Source organism: Epinephelus fuscoguttatus, linkage group LG22 (genome assembly GCF_011397635.1).
Source record: "Epinephelus fuscoguttatus linkage group LG22, E.fuscoguttatus.final_Chr_v1".
In the NCBI taxonomy this organism is placed as follows: Eukaryota; Metazoa; Chordata; class Actinopteri; order Perciformes; family Serranidae; genus Epinephelus; species Epinephelus fuscoguttatus.
In genome coordinates, this window is record NC_064773.1 from 27,155,097 (window position 1) to 27,180,770 (window position 25,674).

At 40.3% G+C, this 25,674-nt stretch overlaps 1 protein-coding gene across 2 annotated transcripts; it reads right to left on the minus strand.

Moving 5' to 3' along the window:
* Nucleotides 1-25,585, minus strand: slc13a4 (solute carrier family 13 member 4). Of its 2 annotated transcripts, none has more exons than XM_049566662.1 (16): nt 25,453-25,585; nt 16,754-16,882; nt 12,495-12,631; nt 12,218-12,393; nt 10,688-10,751; nt 10,359-10,398; nt 10,158-10,244; nt 9,822-10,006; nt 7,092-7,211; nt 6,732-6,833; nt 6,507-6,608; nt 6,231-6,334; nt 5,018-5,139; nt 4,618-4,779; nt 3,112-3,249; nt 1-2,872 (listed from the first exon to the last, which is right to left on the minus strand). In XM_049566662.1, the coding sequence occupies exons 1-16, from the start codon at nt 25,573-25,575 to the stop codon at nt 2,735-2,737; spliced, it is 1,929 nt and encodes a 642-aa protein (XP_049422619.1). In that variant the 5' UTR covers nt 25,576-25,585; the 3' UTR covers nt 1-2,734. The 2 variants fall into 2 exon arrangements, with proteins under 2 accessions (XP_049422619.1, XP_049422618.1); XM_049566661.1 differs by having other exon boundaries at nt 12,188-12,393.
* Nucleotides 25,586-25,674: the final 89 nt, after the last annotated feature.

Consider the following 25,674-nt stretch of genomic DNA (forward strand, 5'->3'; position numbering starts at 1 on the left):
GTAATCTTTATATTACAAATCTGTATGTATTTACAGAGGAGTGTGGCCCCTGGGTCAAAGGTCACTGTGGCAACACCATCAAGATGTATGAAACCTTCAGTAGAACTGAATAAATTACAAAATAAAAGTCTTGATTCTGCCCACACTAGAACCTAAACTTAGAATGCAGTGATATATATATATATATATAAAAAAAAGCCACAAATTGCATTGAAAATTTGTGTAAAAATATAAAGCATATCTTTTATATTATTCACACAGTACATTGAATGCTGTGTGCAAACCTTTTCACCACCAGACAACAGTTACTGTGATTTGACAGTTGATTGAACAAACAATTGTACCATACGACCCTGTGCTACCTTACTCTCCGTTCTCTCTGCTTTAAAGGCTTTGGATGCTGCATTCGACAATAACTCAGAACTTGGAGGGATGTTGCAGCCTTCCAAATCTCTTTTTTCACACACCAGGAGAAATGTCACACCTCCTGGGTGACTACAATAAAGACCAAACATGGTGATCCTGTTGCTTTACATGCTCATGTAACACACTTCATGAAACATACATGTTTATGTGATAATTACAGTAGCTATTATTCCTTGATGAAGGTGTTTTCTACCTGCTGACTTACACAGAAATTACTTTCAAGATTATATTGGCACAAGTCTGGACCTTAGTAATCTGATTATGAAGTCTACAGATATATTCAATATGACAAAAAAAACAGCATCTGACCAACAAGCTTAAGGCAAAGAAGTAATTAAGTTGAGCACCTAGCACAGAACAGTGTCTAGCCTCTCAAGTCTCCTTCCAAATTTCAAGAAAAGGAAAAGCTACAAAGAAAGGTGGTATGATTAATCAACCAACCCAGGACTGTCTATACCTTAAATACAGTACAGTTTACATTCTTAACATTGAAATGGTATCAAGTAAAAGCATATGTCTGAGAAACAGCACAGTAAAAAGCAATTACACTCCTGCTGTCCATCATTTAAGGAGGGCGGTAGTGAGCTGCTCCTGCACTGCTCTGAGATTACAGCAAGGCGTTAACACTGTCAGGGTTGGAGGTCTGCTTCCCACTTGGACAGTCAAGCTAAAAGTGTAATATGACAGGCAATAATAGGGTAAAGGCACTAGTGGTACTGTGAGATGCTTGTTCACAGTATGATGGAGCACAAAATCAGCTTCAGAAACTTTGGTTAAGACATCATTAAAGGAGCACTTCGACTCCTAAATGACCATTTGTATATCAGTCACTCACCCTATGTTACATTGAATTCATGAGGAAAACTTTGTTTTCCTTGCATGCCTCCATGGTTTATGAAGAATCCAAACACTCTCAAAATTCTTGATGAATTGAAGTAATAAGGGTCCACGTTTAACAACAGCAAAACTATGTTAAAACATCTATTTACAAACTAGTGTAGTACATTTCAAGTCTATTTATCCAGTCGTATGCGCAGTACTTCCCAAACAGACAAAGCCAAAGCCAGAATCCATTGAAAAAAAATGTAATTTTTCTTCGCAGAACACAGGAGCTGCTGGTCTTTCACTGACTTGATCAGTTAGTTGGCTATTTTGGTAATTTTGGTGGTTTAGAGGGTTACAAATTGTTTGCTATAGATACACACTTGTTAAACGCAGCCTTTGGCTTAAATTTTCTCCAATTTTAGATTCTTCATTCACTGTGGAAGCATACGAGAAAAAAAATGCTCTCTAAAGAAATTCAACATAATTGCATATTGAGTCACTGATGTACAAATCATCATTTGGGGGGTGAAGTATTTCTTTAAGAAGCCAAGATTTTTAAATGAATGCCGGCAGCTGCTAACAACATGCATGGACAGTGCATAAGCTTTCAGTTTCCTCCTAAATACAGGTACATTTTTACCTCTGCAATAATAGATCATATTAGATATATCATAAGACACTGGGTACATGTGAAAGGCTTGACAGCAAGTATTTCTATGTATACAGTACATCATCAGCCATAGCAGAAGCCTCTTTTCATGCATTTATATTGCTTTAATACAGCGATCAGCTGTCTCTTTTACACTGGACAGTTTAGCCAAAGTGATATATCAAAACAATATTTTAAATTCTCTCAGCAAACTCGTCACCAGCCCACTGTGTTAATGTACGTGCTCTGGTTAAAGAGCAATAAGTGCAGCAGAAGTTTAGTAAGCATGCAGTAAAAAAGAGGCTTATCTGCGATGGCTATATAGCTTATTTCTATCTAAATATCAACTAATCCACAGGACAGGGCATAATGTGGTTCTGAAAACACTTACTGTTTCTATTATGAATCAAAAAAACAAAATATCAGTTTCCTGATCACCACAAACATGTTTGTAGCTCTTGGAACTATCCCCAGTGATTCAGTGAAAACAGAATCTCCATCAAACTTTGTTAATGGAGTTACAATAAAAAAAGTTTTTGCTGGAGGTCGGAGCCCCAGGCAGTGGCCATTCTGCATTCCTTGTGATGCCCCCATGTGGCCAATAACATATAATTCTAATTATTACATCTACGCAACAGGTAATGGTTTTTCGCTCTCCTCTTCTTCTTCTCCTCCTTCTCTTCAACCTTCTTCAGGTCCAGTTTGATCCATCTAAGAAAGGGCTGAACTCTGACCCAGACCGTCCCCTTGACGTCATTTTCTTGTCTTTCTTTATTGAAACATTGCCCCATCTCTTTCTGTCTTTTATTGACTCATCCCCGAACCCAGCGGTGGTTATAAAATACCGGTGATGTTCCTGGCCTCCGCCCAAGCTGGGAACTCAGTCAGGTTGAAGAGAGGAACCCCCCATGTGGTGATGGCCAACATCACCACTGCCACACCGATCAGGTTCACCCCAAACCCTGCTTTCACCTGGAGGAGAGGGAAAGGAGATGAAAAACAAAATGGTTAGATGTTAACAAATGTGTCGTTGTGAGCATTGTTTTGTTTGAAAATAAATATCAGAATTAAGGTCTGCAAGAGTTAAGAATGAAAAGTTTTATCCCACTGATTACATAAAAAAACTTTGGCACAGTGTTCTCTTGATCCGTTTGATATTGCAGGTGCAGAGAGAGCATGTGACTGTGTGCGTGTGTGTGTGTGGGTTGTACCATGTCGCTGATCTTCACGTGGCCGTAACTGAAGACGATGGCGTTGGGGGGGTTCCCCACTGGAAGCATGACCCCGAATGACACGCACATGGTGGACGGGATCAACGTGTGGAGGGGGTTGATGCGCAGAGTCTCTGACTGGAAGGAGGAACGTGAGTGAAAAAGAACAAAGGGGGTAAAAAGAGAGAGAGACAGAAAGAAAGGAAAAGAAGATGAAGAGGGAGATAAATGGAGAGTGCAGGAACAGGGGAGAAGTCTGAGCTCAATGACTGGTAAAAAAAAAAAAACTGCTTTAATCAGCCTGTTTACATTCTCAGAACGAGGTGCACCACACTAACAGTGTGGGTGTGGGTTATTAATGCCCCCTGCCAGCACGCGCACATGATATTAACTCTCCCTGTGAGCAATCTGAGAGAAAAAACAAGTATCCACATGAGGAAGCAAAGTCCAAGTGATGCTGTTATTGCAAAATAGTTACTTATGATGAGGAAACATGAGCATTAACAGAGTAGGTCTCAGATGAAGCTAAAACAACTCTTTGAAAAGAAAATTAGAGATGGTCTTTTAAGTCTTGTGAAGAAGTTGTTTAAAATTTTATGAAATTGCTTATTCTCTCTGTTACTGAGAGGTACAGTGGATGAGAACATTGTCCCAGCTCGCATAGCTGTCTGTCAAATATAACTCTGCAACCATAAAATGTTTAAGACTGAAAGTGGGGGAAAACAGCTGGCCTGGTTCTGATGAACAATTCAATTTTGTTTGTTTACTCTTTGCAATAACTGAAGTATAAAAAATATACCAAACTATTTCATGGAGTCTTGTCATCACTGTGTGGCTGCCTGGGCAAATGGCAGTGACTCCAAAAAGTCATTGTCATTTCAGTTTCAGTCAAGCAGCAAAAAAATGGAGCTAACACGGAAGTGCCAAAAACTGCAGTTCCCCAAATGGCCACTTGGGGCTGGCTCCAAAAGCGGGTCAATCCCCATAGATCTCGACGTTGAAATGCCAAATTTTACAGCATAAATAAACATGTTTACAGCCTGGTACAAAAAACAGTTTGGGTCTCTGTAGCTAATTTCAACATTCATGACAACAACAACATTTCAATAATATTTAGGCTTAAACTTAAGCATAATTAAGGGCATTGTGTGACAGGTTGGTGCTATCAATTGACAAGTTGCAACCACGGCAACAGCACTGGTCAACCATGATGTAACCACCAGAATCACAAAAGGAGTATTCACGTAAAGTACCTGCTTTATCAGTGCTTTATCTAAACACACAAGTCTTAATTTTTGCCAGTGCTTGTCCCCTCTTTGGTTCATCTGCACATACAAGGCTTCGAAGAAGCACAATAAGAGCATCGCTATGGGTACTGCCCCCATGCAGACCCTTCCAAACCCTGAGCTTAAACTCAGCACATCCTCCATCTTGTTTGCACACATTGCTAGGTGTCAAAGGACCAGATACTGAGAGTAAGCATGTAGAGGGTAGTGTGTGTCGTACCAACGCCGATAAAATGGGCAGGAAGACAGTGAGAGTTGCTGGGTTGGAGGCAAACTCTGTGACCGCTGACACCAGCAGGCAGGCCAGCAGGGTGACAGCCCATGGAGGAAGACCACTCATGGGCTCCAGCTGTCTGCCGATCCACACTGACAGGCCTGACACCTGCAAACACACACACATACGAACAAAACACCCGTGAGCATCCTCGAAGGGTACAATTAGTCTCGAATACTCATGCTGCAATCAAGGTGCTGCAGACAGACAGTGACAGATTAGAGCTCCTGGTGGACATTAATATCTGATCAACTGAAATTCCCATCTAGAAGCTCCCCTGATCTTCTGGCTCCTGACCCTTAACATAGCTGTAATACAGCAACAAACACAAACACATGTATCATGCCTTGCAACCAGCAGCCAGTGCGTAGCCTCCTCCCACCAGGATGACAATCTCCCACGGCATCAGTCTCTGGAAGTCTTTCCAGGTGATCATGGGAGCCAGCGGGTCAGACTCTGATTCATCATCTGATGGATAAAAACCACAGAAAATAGGTCAATACAGCTGGAATGCTAAGTTTTGTATTTATTGTTTTTTTTTTTTTTTGGCAATGACTGAAATTTAGCATATTTTACTGTATTGTGGTGTACATGTATGATAAAGACATTTTTACTAACACTTTGCTGACAGGGAATTTCTAAATGGTTTCTGAGAAACAGAAAACAGGGAAAATCACAACTGTCTTGAAAGAAGAGCTCCAAGTTAAAGGTCTATTATGCAGCAAATTGCCAGTTACTGTTTGAAAACAGCATTGCGTCTAGCTTGTGTTAGCAATTCATATTAATTATTATTATTAATTATTATACATATTATTAATTATTGACAGAGTTTCTTTCAGGAAAGAACTGAGGACTTAAAAAAATTAAGGACGCAATAAATAAACATTTTTTTGCTGTAATAAATACAAGTAAAATATCCTGTTACTTACTTACTTGACATTTTGTTTACCTCCTTGTGTCTTTAACTTCCTACAGACACATGGCCTGCAGCTGCAAGCCTGAACTACGTCCGCGTCTCTAATATGTTATGGTGTTTAGAAGTTTATGGACTGTCAGACTTTTCCAGTGTTTTTCAAAGTGTTGCACAGCTGTGGAAAACACCAGTGGACTGTTTTTCTGCTAAAGCAGAGGTTTCTCTGACCCACTGAACTTGCGACAAACAGGCTATAAATCAACCTGCACAGGCTGATAACACAGACAGGGGCCTGTTGAAACAACAGCTGTTTACAGCAAGATTGTCTATCTTTGTCACAAACTTCATGATTACAAGAATATTAAAGGTTTTTTTAATCTGTGGTAGGTATAAATCTTATTTCTATTGTTTGACTAAAGCTTCTTTGTGTACAAGGTGAACAGAATAGCCCATTTTGTGGTGTCTGGACCATCATAGTAAATATATGATTTGTGACTAAAGTTGATTTGTAGTGCTGAACATCTTCGCTGTCCCTCTTAACATTGTCCGATATGTTAACCCGACATTTCTGGTGCCCCAAAAAGACAAACCAAACGTAGTAGAGCTTTATCAACAACTGCCAGTTGGTCAAGTGTATGGTCCTGACCTGGGTTCCTACAGCTGGAGGATGAGAAGGGTCTCCTGGCAGGGATGAGGAAGAGCAGGAAGCCCAGAAGGACGGATACTGTCGCATCAGTCCTGTAGCCTTTCCTGAGGGCGGCAAAAGACCCACAGATTTAACACAGATATAATAGATACAGAAGGAGAATCCTATTCATCTAGTTGTCAGTGTTAAGGTGCTGATTCAATGTGCATAGTTAAAGTGTCTGTGCATCTGATAACAACACCTATTAAGGTGTGTGGCAATATTATGGGCACTTACTTCTCAAAGAGAGACGTCCAGCCGGGCACGAAGCCAGGCTCTCTGGTGAACCACAGCAGAGTCATCAGGATGAAGAAAACACCGGTCACCACCTCTGGGTAACTGGGACACACACACACAGAAACCACAAAAGCATATGAGCAACAATTACATGAGTGATACCCTACTTGTGCCACAATGTCACGTCTGGATGTGTGAGTAAGACACACTGACACATGTACACACCTGATGGGTCCCAGTTTGCCATACTCTTCCTGGATCCTGATCTCTGACAGCATCTCTCTCCTTGTTTTGCGTTTCTTACTCAAAGAGCATGTTTCCCTGAAGCTGAACACACACACAAGAACATTAACCACATGGCAACCTGACACGCTGTTTTTTCAAATGTTCAGCCACAGGTCATGTAAAGGCGCCATGGCTCAATGGTAGACAGACAGAAGGATTATCGTGAGTCTATAATGATAAGATGCATTACTCCTGCCCAGCTGGTAAGAAGGGGGCAAGTAGGATACACACACCAACATAATCACACAGTACAGAAGGATACTATCTGTAAAATACACACTCAGACAAACACACACTCACTTGCAGCCCAGGAAGAGAAAATGCAGCCACAGCCAAGTGAGCACCAACATGATGATGGCGATAGGGAAGCTGAAGATGAACCATGTGCCGAAGTTTATCACCTTCGCATCTGGGTAGCGACTGAAGAGACAAAGAGAGACACAGAGAGTTATTTTATACAATGTTAGCTAAAAATGACCTTTGCAGCAGGGAGGAAGAGGGCTAATGGGATATGTGGTCTTAATTAAGAGGAACAGTAGCACAAACATTAGCACAGGGTCACCAATTATCACCAACAGGGTCAATAATTTAAAAATATTGATTTGATATATCTGATAGATTTTTGTTTGAATTCTACACATGGTCTTTTAAAGGCTGAACCTTGTAACCACTGACAGCACTTAGACTGATAAAAACTGGAGCTTATCCGAGTTAAAAATAGACATTTGTCCCCCATCAACGGACTACCTTGACTTCTGGCCTCTGGTCAGTTTGCTTTGACTGACAGCTGTTGTCATTCCCATTTGTTTATCTGTGCAGCAACACAGCTGACTCTCCACACTGATAAGAGGTAAGTATCACGGCTTGGTGTCCTGACAGGAAAACTAAGCTGAAACCTCCAGGGCAAAAAACGAAGTGCCAAAACTGCATTTCCTCAAACGTCCACTTGAGGCTGACTCCAGAAGCAAGTCAATCCCCAGAGACTCCCATGTTTAAATGTCCAACTTTACAGCAAAGTTCACTTGGTTTTACGCAGAACACAAACACCAGTCAAAGTGATCTCAGCCTTTCAGACTGCATAGGTTATATATGAATAATTGGCTCATGATTTGTGGTTTACATACCAAATCTGGTGCAGTACTTTCCATATGCATACATATGAACAGTGCATGAAAACAGCCTGAGTAGAGCTGTCATGTACAATGCAGTAGAAATGCGTCAAAAGGTCACTGAGTTGTCAAAACACATCATCAAAGTCACTGTCAGATAAGTTTGCACAGACGAAAGTCAAGCGTATTATACAGTGCCATCAACTCAAACGGCTGCCTGTGCAGTGTAGCAGTGGTCATTAATCTTTGGTGCACTTTAAGCTGTAGCAGAGCTCCTCTTAGTCCCCACTGTTGTGTCATTCAAAGCTATACAGATGATAAAGTGTGTTTGCTAAGGCATGCTTCACTGAGCTCTCAGCCCTATGGACACTAAGCAGGGTAAAGGTGACATTCAGAGATGACGATCGTGTGTTTGCAGCAGAAACTAACTCTGCCATCCCTTCCATAAACCTCTGTGATCCATCGCCATCAGTTACTTACTTACAGTCTACTTATATGGAAGAAAGAAAACAGAGAAACTCTGAAAGTAGCACAAAACAAAACCTGGTGACACCGAAAATCACACCAACGCAATAAGACAAAACCAGTGATGTAGCATTGGTTTTAAGGACAACATTAGGTAAACTAATGATGGCCAAGAAACAACAGCAATAGAGGCAAAGAAGCTATGAATTTAAAGGCAACCTGTTTCCGATGTTTTTTTTAACTTTAAAGACAAACTCGTGAAAGATTTCTGTATATAGTCAACGTTTTGACACAATGTAGCCTACACTGCTACATGTAGCTACATGCTAACGTCAGGGAAACGTGGTCTTAGTTGCTTATGTTGTGAATTTCTCCACAATTTCGAATTATATTCCTTCTGGAACTTGTCTGGTTGTGTTTAGAAGTTTTTATTGGTGATTTTTCATGGTCGAAAGTGCCAATATAATTCATTACAGTCATTCCCTGGCTGCAATGATGGTGCAGAGATGCTAAGAAGCAGGAGATCCAGAAACACTGACCAGTCAGAGCAGACAGGTGCTGAAATGCAGCATTTCAAACAGAGGGTGAATAGCAAAGTAAGTATAAATAAATGTTTTTTTAGGTAAACCATGTAAACATGTCCAAAATACAAGTATGAACCTGAAAATGAGTATGACTTCTCCTTTAATCACTGCATACACACTTAATATTTATCAACAAAGATTAACGTTAAGCCTAAAGAAGTGTATAAAAAAAATGCACAAAAGGCACAACATACAGGGAAATTCGCTGAGCATGCAACAATGTGATCGCCTGACCTTGTCTTACTAGCACGGACTTGTTGCAGAAAAAGGATTTGGACTTGCTGACCTGAACACACACCAACACCAACCTTGTTTACAAGGGGCCCCTCACTTACAGAAGCTGACCTCAGGCTATTTTTGTACTCAGGGTGTTGGGAACAGTGCGTCGTGTTTGCACACAATTTGACTTTATTTGACTCAAAACTCAAAAGGTATCATTTAGGGAGATTGTTTTATATTCATTGCTTGGATTGATTGAAATTTCATTTTAAGATTACAACTACTACTGCACACACCCACACAAACACATGCACAGAATCAAAACTCGACCTTTGTCCAACAAGCTGCAACATGAAGGAGGCCATTCTGCCAGGCTTAGTGCTGCGGCTGGAGGAAATCGGCTCTGTCAGGACTGAAGGGGCTGATTAGTTTGATCTCAGACCCTGTGAGCCCCCCAAACACTGAGTTTAACATTTTAGTCAGACCAGCACTGCAGCCAAGAGATCAATCAGGCTGTAAATATGCTTGAGTTGTGATGGTGTCTACTAGAGCTAATACCAGACCAAAACATCTGTCTGACTCCAGTTTTTAAAGCTTATTTTATATTTATTCTGTCAGTGGACGGTGGATGCTGAGTGTGTGCGTGTACTTACTTGTTAAACTGCTCAGCAAAGATGAGATTGGTCGATGTGCCGGTGATGGTGATGAGACCACCAATTGTCGCGGCGTAAGTGATGCTGAGCGACAAGCATTTGCAGATCATGTGATCCCTCTTGGTGGGATACTGGGAGTCTCTCCTGGCTTTCACCCGCTTCACATTTGGGATTTCGATCGCAACCTGAGAGTGAGTGAGGAGAATATTGAACTTAATAATGACATGAATTGACCATAACAGTAAGGGAAGGAGGAGTGTTTGTCTTCCTTGTTTCCAGCTACCATACAGTCACACATACACCTCTTTACCTTCCAATAATGTGTGAGTTTCTCACCTGCGGCAGGTGTCCATTGGTGTGTCTGATGTAAGCCTGGTTAGAGATTGGCTGTAGACCCAAACCATTGGCCTCCCCAGTCTGTACCTGAGAATAAGAAAAAGAGACTCAGAGAAAAAGACTTGAACAGATTTTCCTGTCGCTCTGTTGCTGATATTTGACCTCTGTCTTCTTGACAAATAAAGACTTTACAGGTCTCACCTCACTTAGTGCAGAGAGCTCCCGTTTAGTGCAGTCGTTGCTGAAGGGAGAAGATAAGAGACAATTAAGACTTCACAATAGATGTATAAGATCAGGGTTACTATAATTACTGATAATCAAATGCATTAGACGGTATTGCTTAAAAGCTGTTCCACTACACTCTATCAGGCCAACAGCTTAAGATGGCAATGACAAGAGCTGTGGTACATACTGACCATCACAGGTAGATGCAATTGGGAAGAAGAAAATTAGGGAAATTGTAGAAAAATCAGTAATATTAACTCTACACAGAGTACATACAGCATTTGTATACACGAACATCCACACACCTGTCATTCCGATAGAGCAGTTCTAGCTGGTTTTTGTCCAGGGTCTCTTCTTTATCTGAAACAGCTGCAGACAAAAACATTCATCATAACTGTGTAACCGCTATGTCAGTGTGTTTTTAAAATTATAAAAGTGTAACTGTAACGTTTTGGTCGCCTAAAAAATCTTGTTTAACATTTGGTTGTACTATTTTGTTGTAATGGTTTTCGCTAGCAAACATTAGCATTAGCATTATCACAATTAACCAAAGACTGTAAATGAACTGTGCCAACTAAGCAGCTAGTGTTAAGGTTAGTTCCACCCTCTTGTCCAAATCATGGATGTATAACAGTAATCTGGATGTAGCCATGGAAGCGGGGCCCCATTCCTTCCTATGTAAGTGCATAAAGCCAAAAAAGCTTAATGCGCCTAAATTAACCAGATCTTCTGCATCATGGGGCCTACTGAGCAAACACAATAGAGACTTATGGTGGCCAAGCAGCTAACCCGCCAATGCGAAGCGCTCCGCTACTTTCCAAATGTTATTGGACTGAATGGATCAAACCCCAATAGTGACATCAAGACATTTTGTTGGGGTTGTGATGCTTAAAAAAAAAATCCACTGATTTACAGATGTCTCTTGCACAATGTAAGCCTATAGGAAAAAGTCTTTTTTTCAGCCCCATGACATCACATGAACATTGTAATTCCATGTTTAGCCACTATGTAAAATTGGCTTCAAAGCCTGGCACTGCTCTTGGGGGCCTGGTCCAAATATGGTCACTTTTGGCTCCAAAAGTTGAAGACTGCAATGGTCAAAATGCCAAAATCAAGTCTTCAAAATGAGATTACGCAAACCAATGTGTAACGTCACAGTGGTTACATCCATTATTTTTATACACTTTGTGGTTGGAACATGCTGAAAGTCTTCTGTTAACAAGTAGTCTGAGTGGGCGGAAGTTCGCTGCAAGCCATCTGCTGAAGTCCCGCCCTACCACCTCCGGTTGTGTAGCAGTTTTCAACCGTTTTCAACACGTCCTTTACTAAATTTTGCGGTGTTTGATCTTGCAGGGATGTAGCTATTTTTCTGCCATAGTTCACGTCCTGTAGGCGATATTTTTGTGGGCGTGTTACACCAAAACCTGTTTCCCCCCAGCAATATTTTTGCAAGTGCACCGTTGCTGTGGCACTGCCCAGAACGATTCTGATTGGTTGAAAGAAATACAAGTAGCCGGGACGTTTTTTTCTCCAATCTCAAAGTGAGAGTCGGCCCAGCCAGACTTTTCTTTTCTTGAGAAAGGTCTGGTGAGCAAGACTAGTTAACAAGTGTTATTGTTTTGTTACAGTTGGATTCAAAAACTATTTTCTCAACACATCAAGATTTTGACTTTGAGTTTGCTTAACTTCTGCCGCACATCCCCTGGGTTATCCATGCAATACTTGCAGTTTTTGGTGCAAGTATTGCTATCAACATCTGTTTAATTTCAGAGTTTTTTGCAAAGAAGCTTTTATAGTTCAGTGACCTCCCCCTGAAGTGACGAAGCCAGACGCACCGCTGTCATCCTCGGGGGCCTCAGCAGTTTCAGAGTCGTCGTGGCTGTCGGCCAAGCCTGTGCAGATCAACTGCTGCAGGACGGCTTCGGCTATGGGCATCACCATGGCTGTGGTGGATGTGTTGCTGAGCCACATGGACAGAAACACTGTGCAGCACATGAAGCCCAGCACCAACCTGGAGGAGAGAGGGACATTGAATGATGTGTGTGTCTACATCTGAGTGTGAGGAGGAATTACTGTGTACAGTGACTGTGTGAACATATGTGTGCTGCTCACATGCCAGGCTTGGCCCCTGCAATCATCACCATGCGCAGAGCAATGCGTTTGTGCAGGTTCCACTTCTCTATAGAGGCTGCCAGGCAGATGACTCCCATCAGCAGCAGGGTGGTGTCTTTACAGTACTCTGCTGCCACCTAAACACACAAAAAGAGACACTTTTTAAAGTAAACCTTTATATAACATCAAAATATTCAACAACTTTTACAATTTGGTCGATGACACAAGATTAAATTAAGGAAATCAAACAGCACAAGATCTGAGGAGACAAAGGAGTGATGGGGCCTTTTGCTTTTCCCTCCTTCACCCACTTCCCCACTTCACCCTCCTTCGTTTGGATCAACACTTACAGTCTGCCATTTGTTCTTTTTAATCTGCTCTACTTCCCACCTGCAGGGTTCATGGCCTCACAGTGTTGTATAAGCCTGCGTCTCCTCACCTCTCACCTAAAACCTGCTGCACTTCCTCCTGCTGGACATTATTAACATGGCTCCTTTGCACTCTCCTTCTCTGTCATTTCCATGAACTCAGAGTAACACAGGAAAGAAACTACACAGGATGCAGGGTAATGCTTTTAACTCTACCCTTTCCTTTTTCAAAATGACTCTAAAAATGGTAAAATCACCTAAAAGAGCAATTTCCCTGATAAATATGAAGTCCAATTTGGAGGCCATAATCACATAGGGTAATTTTCAATAAATTTTAGCATGTCTTTGTGCCTAAAGGAATACTTATATGATACCTAAATGATCATTTGTATGTGTCAATTATGCATTTTCACTTTACCATTACTATTTAAACTGGCGGTGTAAGATGAGGAACATCTTCTTGAGTTGTCTTGTTGGTTGCCCTGGTTCTATTTACTCCTGTCGCTCGCTTTGTAAACACTACAATGGTTGAGGAATGGGTGGTTCATTAAGCTGAATCAAGGAGTTAGCTACACAATGCCTCCTTATTTCACTACAAACCCCAAAATACAGTGTCAGCTGGTTGGGAGCTGAAAGGTTCTGGTAAACGACCCTCACTAACAACAAGCTAGGCTACTTACTGTTGGTGTTGTGTATGTCACATTCAGTAAATATCACAATATAAATCAGTGTTTTTTTGTTTAAAAAGTAGATTACAAATGTAGGAAGATAGTGAGTGATTACATGTCCAGTCTGATCTCAAGCACACAGCTGATATTTACGTGGTTGTTTATATGATGTAACAGAAGTGCATATTTAATGGATTCAGTGTGGACAGAGAGCTCCGATGTTATGCAGTGCGTCATGATAATCAGACACTTGTTTGCTGTTGTCAAATGTGATACCTAAAAGTAAAATTCAGTATACTGGTCTGGTCCATTATTTGGCTTAATATCAAACCACTTTGAAAATTATTCTAGCAGGCCAACCTGATGTGTCTGGTGGGTTAAGTATTACTTAAAGAAAAACTTAGGAAAAACTTAGAAAATGACATGTGGAAAACTTAACCAGATCAAATATGAGCCTAATTTGTACTAATGTGAATTACCAGCATAAAAAGACAAAAGAAATTAGTGTTAATCATTTCAGTCAGGAACTTTAGTTGTGTGCACTATGCGTAGTAATGTGCTACACAGGCACTCTGCCAGCACTTAGTTGAGGTTTCATTTGGGAAAGTGAGGGTGTTAGGGGGAGACTGGGAATACGATAATAAACTGGAAATGTTGCATAAACCTCTCTACTGGCATATTTACAGAACACCATCACAAGAGGCTTACAGCAGTGTTAACAGGCTGCTTTGTCACTGTTTGTCAATGCGATTTGGTCATATGAGGCGTACAGCTCACTTTTTATGTAATGCTGATATGAAAGTGAGTTTAATGGAGAGGAAACTTGTGTTACCAGTATAAAAATAAGTGATGCTGTCACAAGTCATGCAAATCCAATGTCACCAAGATGCAGACTTGGCGGTGGGGACGATGGTTGGGAAAGTGTTTAAGTGTCACGTTTGAGTGCATGTACTCAAAGATGAAAGAGCACTGAGAGACATCAGTGGGATGATGATGATAAGTGCCGGCTTAATGGGGTTTTCTCCATAGAGTCATGGCTGATAAAGCCTTGACACAGACACATAATACAATAAGTAATACCACATCATAAAACACTCATGAGCACTTATATGCATCCAAGAAACCTCTCGCATAGTTAAAAGCTTACAGACATATGCAGGTGGATCTGAGTTCTTTAAATATACTTAGTGCAGAGGACAGAATGGCCTTTCACCCATTTTCTTGCTGATCTGGACTTACTGTACATCCGCATATACAGCAATCTGATCAGCTGACTCTTACTACCAGCGCCGTAATATGCTGTCACAACACGATATCCGAGGATCGCTGGTTCCCTGCATTGCTGTTAAGCCCTACATGGTTTAACCCTAACCCCTAAGTGTTACTCTCACTTGTCCTTCTTTGGCGAACGTTGAACCCTTGTTTCCCCTCCATACATTTACTTAAACAAAGATAAAAAGTTTCACGTCTCTTACAGGGAAAAGATGTTGTGACAAACAGTAAAGAGAGTGTGTGTATCCTCAATTATCAAATGAGCACTTTGGTCTGCAACATGTTAATTTAAAAATACAAATGGAACAGTTCTGTGAATACCCCATGTAAACAGGCACATTTCAACATAAGCTTATTGAGATTAGGGTCAGTAGAGTTCATTACTTGCTATGTATACAAACCAATGAAACAAAATAGTAGCAGCTCTCTACCTAAAATACAATACTTAAATAACTGTCAATATTGCAGCTAAAACTGATATTCTCTTTGTCTCAGCTCCAGTATTACAAAACTATTAGCCTATCATCCTTTGGGTTGAAGCAATCAGAATTTTGTGTTTACAAGTCAATTTCTAATCACACTGATGTCAGGAAATTGCTATCTACGTTAATGTAGTCTTCGTGAAAAGATAATGTTATCAAAGGTAATTAGGGAAGAGCAATGAGGGTGGTGAGGGCCACTCAAACTTTTATCTGACTGTCAAAGATTGATGTGGATGTACGATATCTGGCAGTGACAAAACCAACAGAAAATTATCACCGAACTTTGTGGCCTTATGTGGCCTTTTTAACCTCTTTAAGCTCACTGTTTACAGCAACCACACTTTGTCCAATCTGGAAATCCATCTGTTTAAAAAAAAAACAAAACAAAACTTTTTTTTTTCTTCCTTTACCTCTGGAGGCACAGCCTGGAGTTTTTGACTAATGGAAGTGCAGGGGCCTCAGCGATCGCTCACGCCCTTCACTTCTGGCAGTGCCCCCAGGGAATCGCTGTGTTGTTTACAAATACTTTGGGTAGAAAACCAGCAGAGTTTAGCTATGTATCACATTTTTCACGTCACTATATCACCATGTAGACTAATCTGATGTTCGTTAAGTCTATAAACACAATGATTGAACAAACGTTACTATTTCTGTGTGCATGTTTTGTAATTAATAACATGGTTATCGTAGATTAGTTGGGCTAACTGTTAGCTGTTAACGTTAGACGTTAGCGGTGTCTGTAATAACCACAGACTGTATAAAAATAAGGTAATAACTCAATAAACGGTCCATGAATAAAATATTTTTTCCAGCGGATATCTTAGTTACAACATGATTGAGCTAACAAAGCAGTTTTGTGTTGCTATGTGTGGTATTTATTCAGTTATGGGAAATCACAATGTTTAGAAAGCATCAGTGGCTGCAGCTGACAGGGACAGTTAGCAAAGCTAACATCAGGACATCATCTGTTAAAGGCCTCCCATTGTCAGATACGACATGAAACTACTTCAGTTAGCTCAATCATGTTGTAACTCAGACATCCGCTGGGAAAAAAAAAAAAATTCACGTTGACGAGACGGCGTTTTGGGTGGAGTGGTCGCTATGGACGCAGAGCTTGCTGTTTCTGTAGGTACACATTTCCTGGGGACACCTGCACGTCTCGGCTACACCCCCTCCATTGTGATTGGCTAAAGCGCAGCATCGTTCAAACTCAAAGCCCCCCCCCCCCCCGTCGTCTTTCACACAGGGCTGCCGACAGCCCAATGTAATGCAATGTAAATTGCAGAATCTGTCTTGAGAGATTACACTTTGTCTAACTTGAGTGTTTAGTTATAGTTAGCACTGTAACTACATAGCTTCCCGCCCTTTAGCTCTTTTGTCCTCAGCAACTAAAAAGACAGATCGTTTCAGCCTTAGAAATGTTTGCACTAAAAGACAGACAGACAGCTAACAATACCACAGAGACCCACCTCGCTGGACTTGAGTACCCCAAAGAGCGGATAGAGGAAGGCAGGTACCAGAGCAGCAGCACCCAGGGGAACAGCCTCAGACACCCAGTAGACTGCTGTCACCATCAGCACGTACGCACAACATGCCTCCTGTAAGTCGGAAAACACAAAGGGAGGAACAGTTAATGCTTCAACACTGACCACACAGGTTTTTTATACTTACCATCAAAAGTAGATATATTTAAACATGTAGGCTATGGCAACGTAGAAAACTTTGAAAAACGAGAGAAGCTGATAGCCAGCATACCATTATCTTAGCTTATCATAAAGTCTGGGAGCAGGGGGAAACAGCTAGCTTAAAATATATGGCTACCTGCTTATCTAGAGCTCACTAATTGATACCTTACATCTCATTGTTAGTTTGTACAAAAACAAAGTGTAAATATGACAACTTGGGGTGTACATGGGGTCATAAGAAAATTTTTATTAACTTTGGATGGAGACAGGCTAGCTGTTTACCCCATGTTTTTTTATCCTAAGATAATTTAAGCTAGCTTCATACTTATCAAACAGATAAGGGAGTGGTAGCAATTGTGATGTGTGTGAGGTGTGATTTATACTCACGCATTCTTTCCTTCTTTCTCTCACACACATACCCACAAACACACACACTGATGTTGCATTAATCTGGTTATCGTTATATAACAGATATACCGGCCTCTCATACTGCTCTGTCGCAACACCAGCGGGCTTAGTGACAGGCTCTCCAACCTTAAAAACTAAATGTCTCATGACATTTGTTTAAGACCTTGTGAAAACTACCAAGACTTTTGTTAACCTTTTACACCGTTCAGAGGAAAATCTGAACCCCAAATTCAAGGATGTATCTCTACAGTTGATATTCAAGTTGCAGAAAAATATTGTCAACAAGCTCATGTACTTAATACCAGGCAAATGTCAGTCAAAAAATGGAGACAAAGCACTGTTAGAAATTAAACACGTTTTTTACCATGGCTTTTAATTGAGATTATAACAGTTTGTGTGTTCATATTGAAGTGTCTTAGTACAGGGGGTCGTGATTCAGTGCATGCAGAATACAGTGGTAGCTACGCTATTAGCAACATGCTAAGGCTAAACAAGCGGTTTTGCATGCAAGATATGGCCAACGCAAATGAAATGCTGGAGTTGGAAGACCTGCCTGGGAGTTCCCAGTCAGCTACAACAGCAGTGGAGAGAGATGTGTATATAAGACAAGGACAGTGCGTTGGCGTTTCCTCACCGTCGTATGGTGTGTGAATGAAATACATCCAACATGTTAATGTTAATCTGACAGCATCTACTAGCGGTGCCAAACACTGGCAGAATAAATATTTGAATGTTTAAATATATCCAAGGAGGAACTAATTGAAACATCAATACACACATTTTACTTCATATTGTTTTATGTATTCCGGTATTTTCAATTTCATAGCATAAGACAAGCTTTTCAGTTTTATAGGCTCCTGTGACTTGTTGCCTTCTGGGAAAGTGTTTATTCAGTGTTCACACAGTGTAATACACAAGTGTTTAAATGCTCCTTATTTTTATAATAAAAATAGTTTGCCAAAGTTTCAATGGGCAAAATGATACCTCAGACCACAGTAAGTGTGTCTGTCTGTGATCACACTACTGTCTGTCTCAAATAAATGTCCTTAAACATTTAGGGTTTTTTTTTCCCCACTGTACTGAACTTGCACTGAAACGTGACTTTTGTGTTTAATGTAATATTTGGATACAGAGTTTACCCCCCACAACCCCACAATAGTATTAAACATAGAACTACGCACTTCTGCCACATGCTGTGTGAGCTTGTAGTACTTTTACGTAAGAGGAACATTCAGTGTAACATGTTGCCAGCAACAGGTCAGTTAATCTCAAATTAATAAACCCAGAAGGGGGAGAATTAGCCACGGGGCTCCAACATGTCCAGACCTGTTGAGACCTCACAGCCACTCAAACCACGAACTTTACAGAAGTCACTGCCAAGTGTGTCATAGGATTTATTTATGCTTTCTGCCTCTCTGCTGTCTGTTGATTGAATTAAATCTGTTTTTAAGATATAAAACTTTCATGTACCTTTTTAATAGCAACATGAAGCTGTATCCCAACAAACACACTCTCTTAATCTAGATGGTGAGTTAAAAAGCTGTGACTGAGGGCTCTGTCTCTGAGAGGAGGCTCATGTGAGTATCATTATAGGACAGAGATACACACCAGAGATTGTCTGATTCAGCAATCACTGATCATTGACTATTGGTCTCTGACTATCAGAAGATAGTTGCCACACAAGGACTGCAACCTCAATCAGATCTTCAAACATCCATCTGTTTTGCAAGTCAAGGGCAAAGTGCTGGGTAAGCGAAAAGGCAGAGTCGCTGATATGACCTCTGTGATAACCAGACTTTATACTGAGACAATGAGCAGAAGTCAATATACATTGGTATTCTAATGGAAGAAAAGCCTGTGTTTGCTTTGAGGTCAGACCTAAAATGTGTGTTTTTGGAAAAAGGTTTCAGCTTCTTTTACTTGCAGAGTAGGCTAGAGCTATTTGCAGTTTGTTTTAATACATTGTACTTTATTTCAGTGAAAACAAGTGAGACTGAAACATGAAAATGCATCTTTGTCACCCTACCTGGAGATTTCCTTCAGATTAACTGATGTTTTTAGGGAAACAGGGAATGACAGAGAGGCAACAGCTGCTGTGACAAGCATGAAAATTCAAGGGCTTTTAAAGAAAATGTAGGCGAAAGTTCACTCGATTTTCTGAGGCTTAAAAAGAATGTGGATGCTGGAGTGCTTGAAGTGAAAGGGACAAGGTTTGTGTGTGTCTCAGCAGGCTGCACTAGAGAAACAGGGTTGAGCCCTAATTGGGAACAATCAAATCTTTCCTTTGACTTTCCATCTCATACTGACAAAATCTAAACATAGACATATCAGTGTCTCTGGCTGGCAGATATCTGACAGAATTAACTAACCAAACTGTTCATCTCTGATGGTACCACATATGGTTTCAGGGACTTTGTGTCCAGTAAATTAAATCTTCATGGCCTAAAAACTTCAAACAAATGAGAGGGACGGTTCCTCAAACTCTGACAGTTTTACAGCTGACAGGCCGATTGCTGTCATAAAATGTAACAGGAGCCCATTGATTGGCTCATCAACCTCCTGTTATCTGTGGACAGCTTAGGAAATGGAGATGATTGTTTTTTAGGGGAAAAAAACACAGTGACTTATGTACCCCTGATAGGCAAATCAGGTCCCAGCTGAAACCTGTATTCACTGAACTAATCAGCAGAGGGCTAAATGGGTGTTTAAAATGACAGATAACACAAACACACATACACAATCTGTTTTAAATGCATAGTAAGCACACTGATATACAAACTTAACTACACCAACGTCACAAATAAAATCAAACACATACATAAGGCATAGTAAAGCCTTAAAATCTAGAGACCATATCTATTTTTGCTAAATTAAGTGAGATGTAAGAATCACTAACTACAAGCGCTATGACACATTCATGTATCACCCACACACTAGCTCACAAACTCAACAATAAACACCTATTTTACCATCACAGGTTGAGTTTTAGTGCTCTCTGCTAATAAATAACAATGTGGGAATCATTCTGAATATGATATTCCCAACTGTACTTTAAATGCAACATAATGTGATTTGCTGTCATGTAGGGTACAATGTATCAGTGTAAATTTGACAAGACTAGGAGTCTAAAGCCCTGTTGCATCTGCAGGGTATAATGCTAACCATGTTTAACGCAAGCAGTAACCTCTGATGCTGTAAAATGAAGCCAGTGTGGAAGTGTCCAAAACGGCAGTTCATCAAATGACCACCTGAGGCCCCAAAAAAACATTTTAGCTAATTTCTATCTTCATGCCAACTGTACGGCAGGGGGTGTAATTAAAAAAAAAACAAAAAAAAAAAAACAACTAACCCATTTATATTCTATTAAGCCCCACAGTTATGTATATTTACAGGCAAGGTTGCCTGAGTGACAGGCTGTCTTTGAGGCATAGCCACAGTTTGAGTCAGCTCCAGCTTCTCATCCATATACGGTTGCTTTTGGTTCCCAAAAAAAAACAAAAAAAACAAAACAAGACGGCGATGGCTAAGATGCCAAACTTGAGGCTTCAAAACAACAGTCTATAAACCAGAGGGTGATGTCACGGTAGCTACGTCCATTATTTATACAGTCTAAAGTTCAATGTTTTAGTTTAGCATGTTAGCATGCTAACATTGGCTACTTAGCTCAGCTGAGGATGATGGACATGTCATCGGTTTTGCAGGTAATATTTGATCATAAACCAAAATACTGGCCTCATAGATATTCCGAATTGATGATTGTGCTGCATACAAAAAGCTACAGGGATTTTTTTGTTAGATTTTTAATTATTGTAGAAAATAAGCTCTGTGGCAAACAAAAGTTTATCTGCACATTTTGTTCAGCAAGATAATCTTCAGAAACGAATATGTGCGATTGCCAGAAGTAAAAAGCTAATGTAAGACAATAAACAAACTACACCATGGGCACATGACTTCAACATCACCACCGTGAGACTGTATTGGCAATGTTTGCCGTGAAGATGTTTTTAATGTCTCTGACACCCGATATTGTCTCATTTAGCCACCTGTTAGCAACCGCCTTTTTAAAAACACATAAATGTCTCAAAGTCATAAGTGGGATATTTACTGACATATTTTATGTTGCAGAACAAAACATCAAAGTCTTTTAAGCTTATGTTAACCACAGATCTTATCTCATGTATCTAACCAAAAACCCATTGACTTCAAGACGAGGGCACCAGAAGTGCTAAAATGCTAGCTCATTTACAGATTTTAAGGACTCATTCTTGCACCAATCTGTAACAATTTCCTGACAATCTATCCAATAGTTGTGGAGCCTTTTACACAAACAACAACAACAACAACAAAAACACAAATATGAACCTTTGGGTTGTGCTAGAGGAAAAGTCAACAAAGTCATTAGGGTTCATCATATGGGAACCATGAATACCTTTACAAACTTTATTGTCACTCCATCCAACAGCTGTTGAGTTATTTCAGTCTGAACCAAGGTGAACCAACCTTATTTATAAGGGGATGCAAAATGGCACAAACATGACTGATGAGCATTCTGCATTTCTGCCATTGGCTTTGAATTTCCGTCAAGTCTGTGTCCCTCTCTCTCTCTGACCTCGCCTGACTGCATCCAGCAGATGTTCTGATCTGTTGCAGCTGGACCCAGTACTACTCCAAACACAAGCTACAAACCCCTGTCACATTCTTGTCACAGTCTGGGGTCCCTGGTGTCGTAAGGAAGCCACGTGGGGCCCAAATCCAGCGTGGTGGTGGATGATTATATAACTTAATTGCTTGGATTGTTTCTGTCCTTTTCTTTGTAGTGAAGTTTTTGTTCCTTTGGGTGTTTTTGGCCTCATCCTGCGCCACCCACTCGTGCCAAACATCCACCAGTCCTGACATAACAGCAAGGCTCCTGCGCGACTGAGCTGATTGGCTGATGGACAACTTGTGAGCACATAACAGTTCCTTTGAATAATAATGATGTTACAAGGAACACAAATACGTGTGACACAGGAGAGCTCATTTATATCACATAAACAACCTGTCACCACTTGTTCCGATTGACACGCTGGTTGTTTAGTAACAACCTCATTTAGCAAGTGCTAAAAAAAACCTGGCTGAAAGTTCCTATTAATGATGTAATATAAACATGTGACTGCATGGTTATTTATTTGAATGTCAGATACAAACAAAAACAACTGTTACAGTTCATTTAAATACCTTTAGACTCAAAATCACGTCCTGTATGTTCTTTGCAGCTTTAATGGTTCTATCTACAATGGTGTCGCCTTCTGATTTCTCTGAAAAACAAGCATGTAATTTTGTGAATGGATAGTAAAGGGACTTCCTCTTGTATAGTGCCGTTCTAGTCTTTCAACCATTCAAAGAGCTTTTACACTCCTTGCCACATCCAGCCATTCACACACACACACACACACACACACACACACACACATTCACAAAGTGGTGGTTAAGCTACCACACAAGGTGCCACCTGCTACTCAGTTAAACATTCACACACCAGTGGCACAGCCTTCAGGAGCATTTTGGGTTTCAGTATCTTTCCCAAGGACACTTTGACATGTGGACTGGAGGAGACAGGGATACAACCCCTGATTTTCTGATGAGTGGACGCCCCATTCTACTCAGCCACAGCTGTCCATAATAAAGTATAAAATAGGAAGTAACGAAAGAACGAACCAGTATCACTGATGCTAGAATTCATAATTAATTCTTAATTCTAGATGCAATTTCTAGCAAGCATCTTTGTTTGGATTAGGACAAAGAGGTAAATCTTGAGAAACACATTCAAATCTTTTTTAAAGAGCAACAGATAAATATTTGAATGCTTTGTTTTTTGTATTGTATTTGTTTTTTCACCAGTAAACTTGAGGAGGAAACTGAAAGGACTTGGCAAGTGTCAGACACGAATGGACCAGTGTCCTCAGCGTAGTTGTTGACTTTCACTTCAAGCAATTAAATTGTCTCTCCGACAAAGGAACAAAAGAAGGACAAACGAAATGTGACGTTTTCACTCTCTCTCACACAACGATGCAGCGGCACTAAGTCTGACTAAAATAGGATCGAGTTTGGGCAGTCCTGTTGTGTCTCGATGAAGCCTTGAATATTCACCGGTAATGACTATCACTGAAGCTTTGAAGCCCCAAAAATGAGACTAGATATTGTCTGAGATTTTTAATATCAAAATATCATAAGTTTTGTATTTTCCTGGTTTTTAAAGTTGCATACAGTAATTTTCTGAACTTATCTGACTGTTCTAGATGCTCTGTTATTTCCCCACTTAGATACCTAACTTGTACTTTATTGTTTAAAGGCATTCGGAGTGGAAGGCAAAGGAAGAATTTCATTGGACAGGGAAACTTGTTTTATCTGTGTATATGCCAATAAACTTGATTATAACATTACTGATGATTATTGATAAAATATATGATATAATATAATGATATAATATAATATATAACATATATGATATTTGGTTTTCTCCATATCACCCAGCTCTATTACAAAGGTCAAAGAGGTACTTATTTTTCAGGGAAATGTTAGTTAGTTAGTTAGTTAGTGTTGTTACTCACATGTAATGGTAGTATATGAAAGGCTAATTTGTGACCATTTAGACCCTTAACTGTAGAAAAACCCTCTGAAAGGACATTTTCAAGCTTAAGTTTCCTGCTTGTCACCCTTTCTGTCACTTACTAGAGCCAGAAAATGTACTCTCAGTCAAGCTTTCCTCAGGATATGATACAGCTGTAAGTGCTTTTTGCAGGATACAATTTAATCTGGCATGAAGGCATGTTGACAAGTGAGGGGGTTTTAGCTCACTCCTAACACCTAACCAGACAAATCACACAAGTCTGAGCCTCACTAAACACAATCCTGTCTACAAGCAACTCCTCTGAATCTCAAAGTTTGATACAACAGACAAACTTACCAAACTGCAACAAGACATCTAGAGTTGCAATGATGTTTAAGTTTAGAAGCAATATGCTTTTGGCTCTCATGTCGTCAGACATTTCTACACATTATCACCCTGCATCAGCAGATCTTTATCTTAATGTTTGACTTAGTCTTGAGGCAGCCACGCTGTTTCTTGGAACAAAAAGTTTAATTCAATAAAATGTGAATTCCTGCAGAGATTGGATTTACCCAGACTGAGATAATCCTATTATTTCAAATGCAGTTTCTCTTGTCTGTCATTTCTAAAGACAAACATGAGCTACAGGGCAGATAAGATCTTTTCAGTGGCTTTCACAGAGGACAATTCAACTGGGCACGAGCCTAAATAACCATCAACTTGTTTACTCCTCCTCTGTTTCTGTCCCCCTCTCTCCCTCTTTGCTCTTCAGCAGCACACTGATCTCCATCTCATCAACATATCGCGACATCTCTCCTCCACACACACAGCTCAGCTGATGATCGGGACAGCTCGGGACAAGCATTCATCAAAACAGTAGACAGTGTGCCTTTTGATTGATACTCTCTTTCTCTCCCTCACATACACATACATACACATACCAGAATCTGGACACTAAAGCCATCAGCAGCAACCAGGAGGACCAACAGATCAGCTGGATGTTTTGTTTACTGATGAATCGGATGTTTTCTAGGTATTTATGTGGTTTGTTGATATATCTAATGACTAACTAAACTAATTTTTGTGTTGAAATTAAAAAAAACAAAACACACTGTAGTATCATTAGTCACATATAATATTCTTATTAGACTCACCTACTTCTTGTATTTATGTCTTAAAAATGACAATTATATCCCCTATATCTACGACATGTGCTTTAAAAGTCACCTATTTACCTATATGGACAATTTACTAAGTAAGTCACACTTATATGTAATTAATTCCCAATATAATAGCCAAAAATAACCCTTACAGTGAGAGGTAGTTTACCTAGTTTGTCATATTTTATTGGTAATCTTCCTTAAATTCCACCATAAAATTCAACTGTGCTCTTAGGCTGAAAGTTACAACTTTCTGTCAGAAGTTGATGTTTCGTTTCTGTGCTTGTATAGGCTATAAAAAAAAAATCATATTGTATTTTACTCACGCTGGTGGGGTGGATGAGTGGTAATGGAAGCAGGGACAGCGGGATGAACACCACAACGATCAGCTTCCGCGCCTTCCACAGCTTCCTGAACACATCCATCCTGGCTGCGGCCTCTAGCCTCATGGGTGACCCGGGGCTCTGGGTCGGACTGGCTACAACTCAGCAGAACCGGGTGTGAAAGTCACAAACCGGCCGACAGGGAACTCTCAGACCACCGCCGAC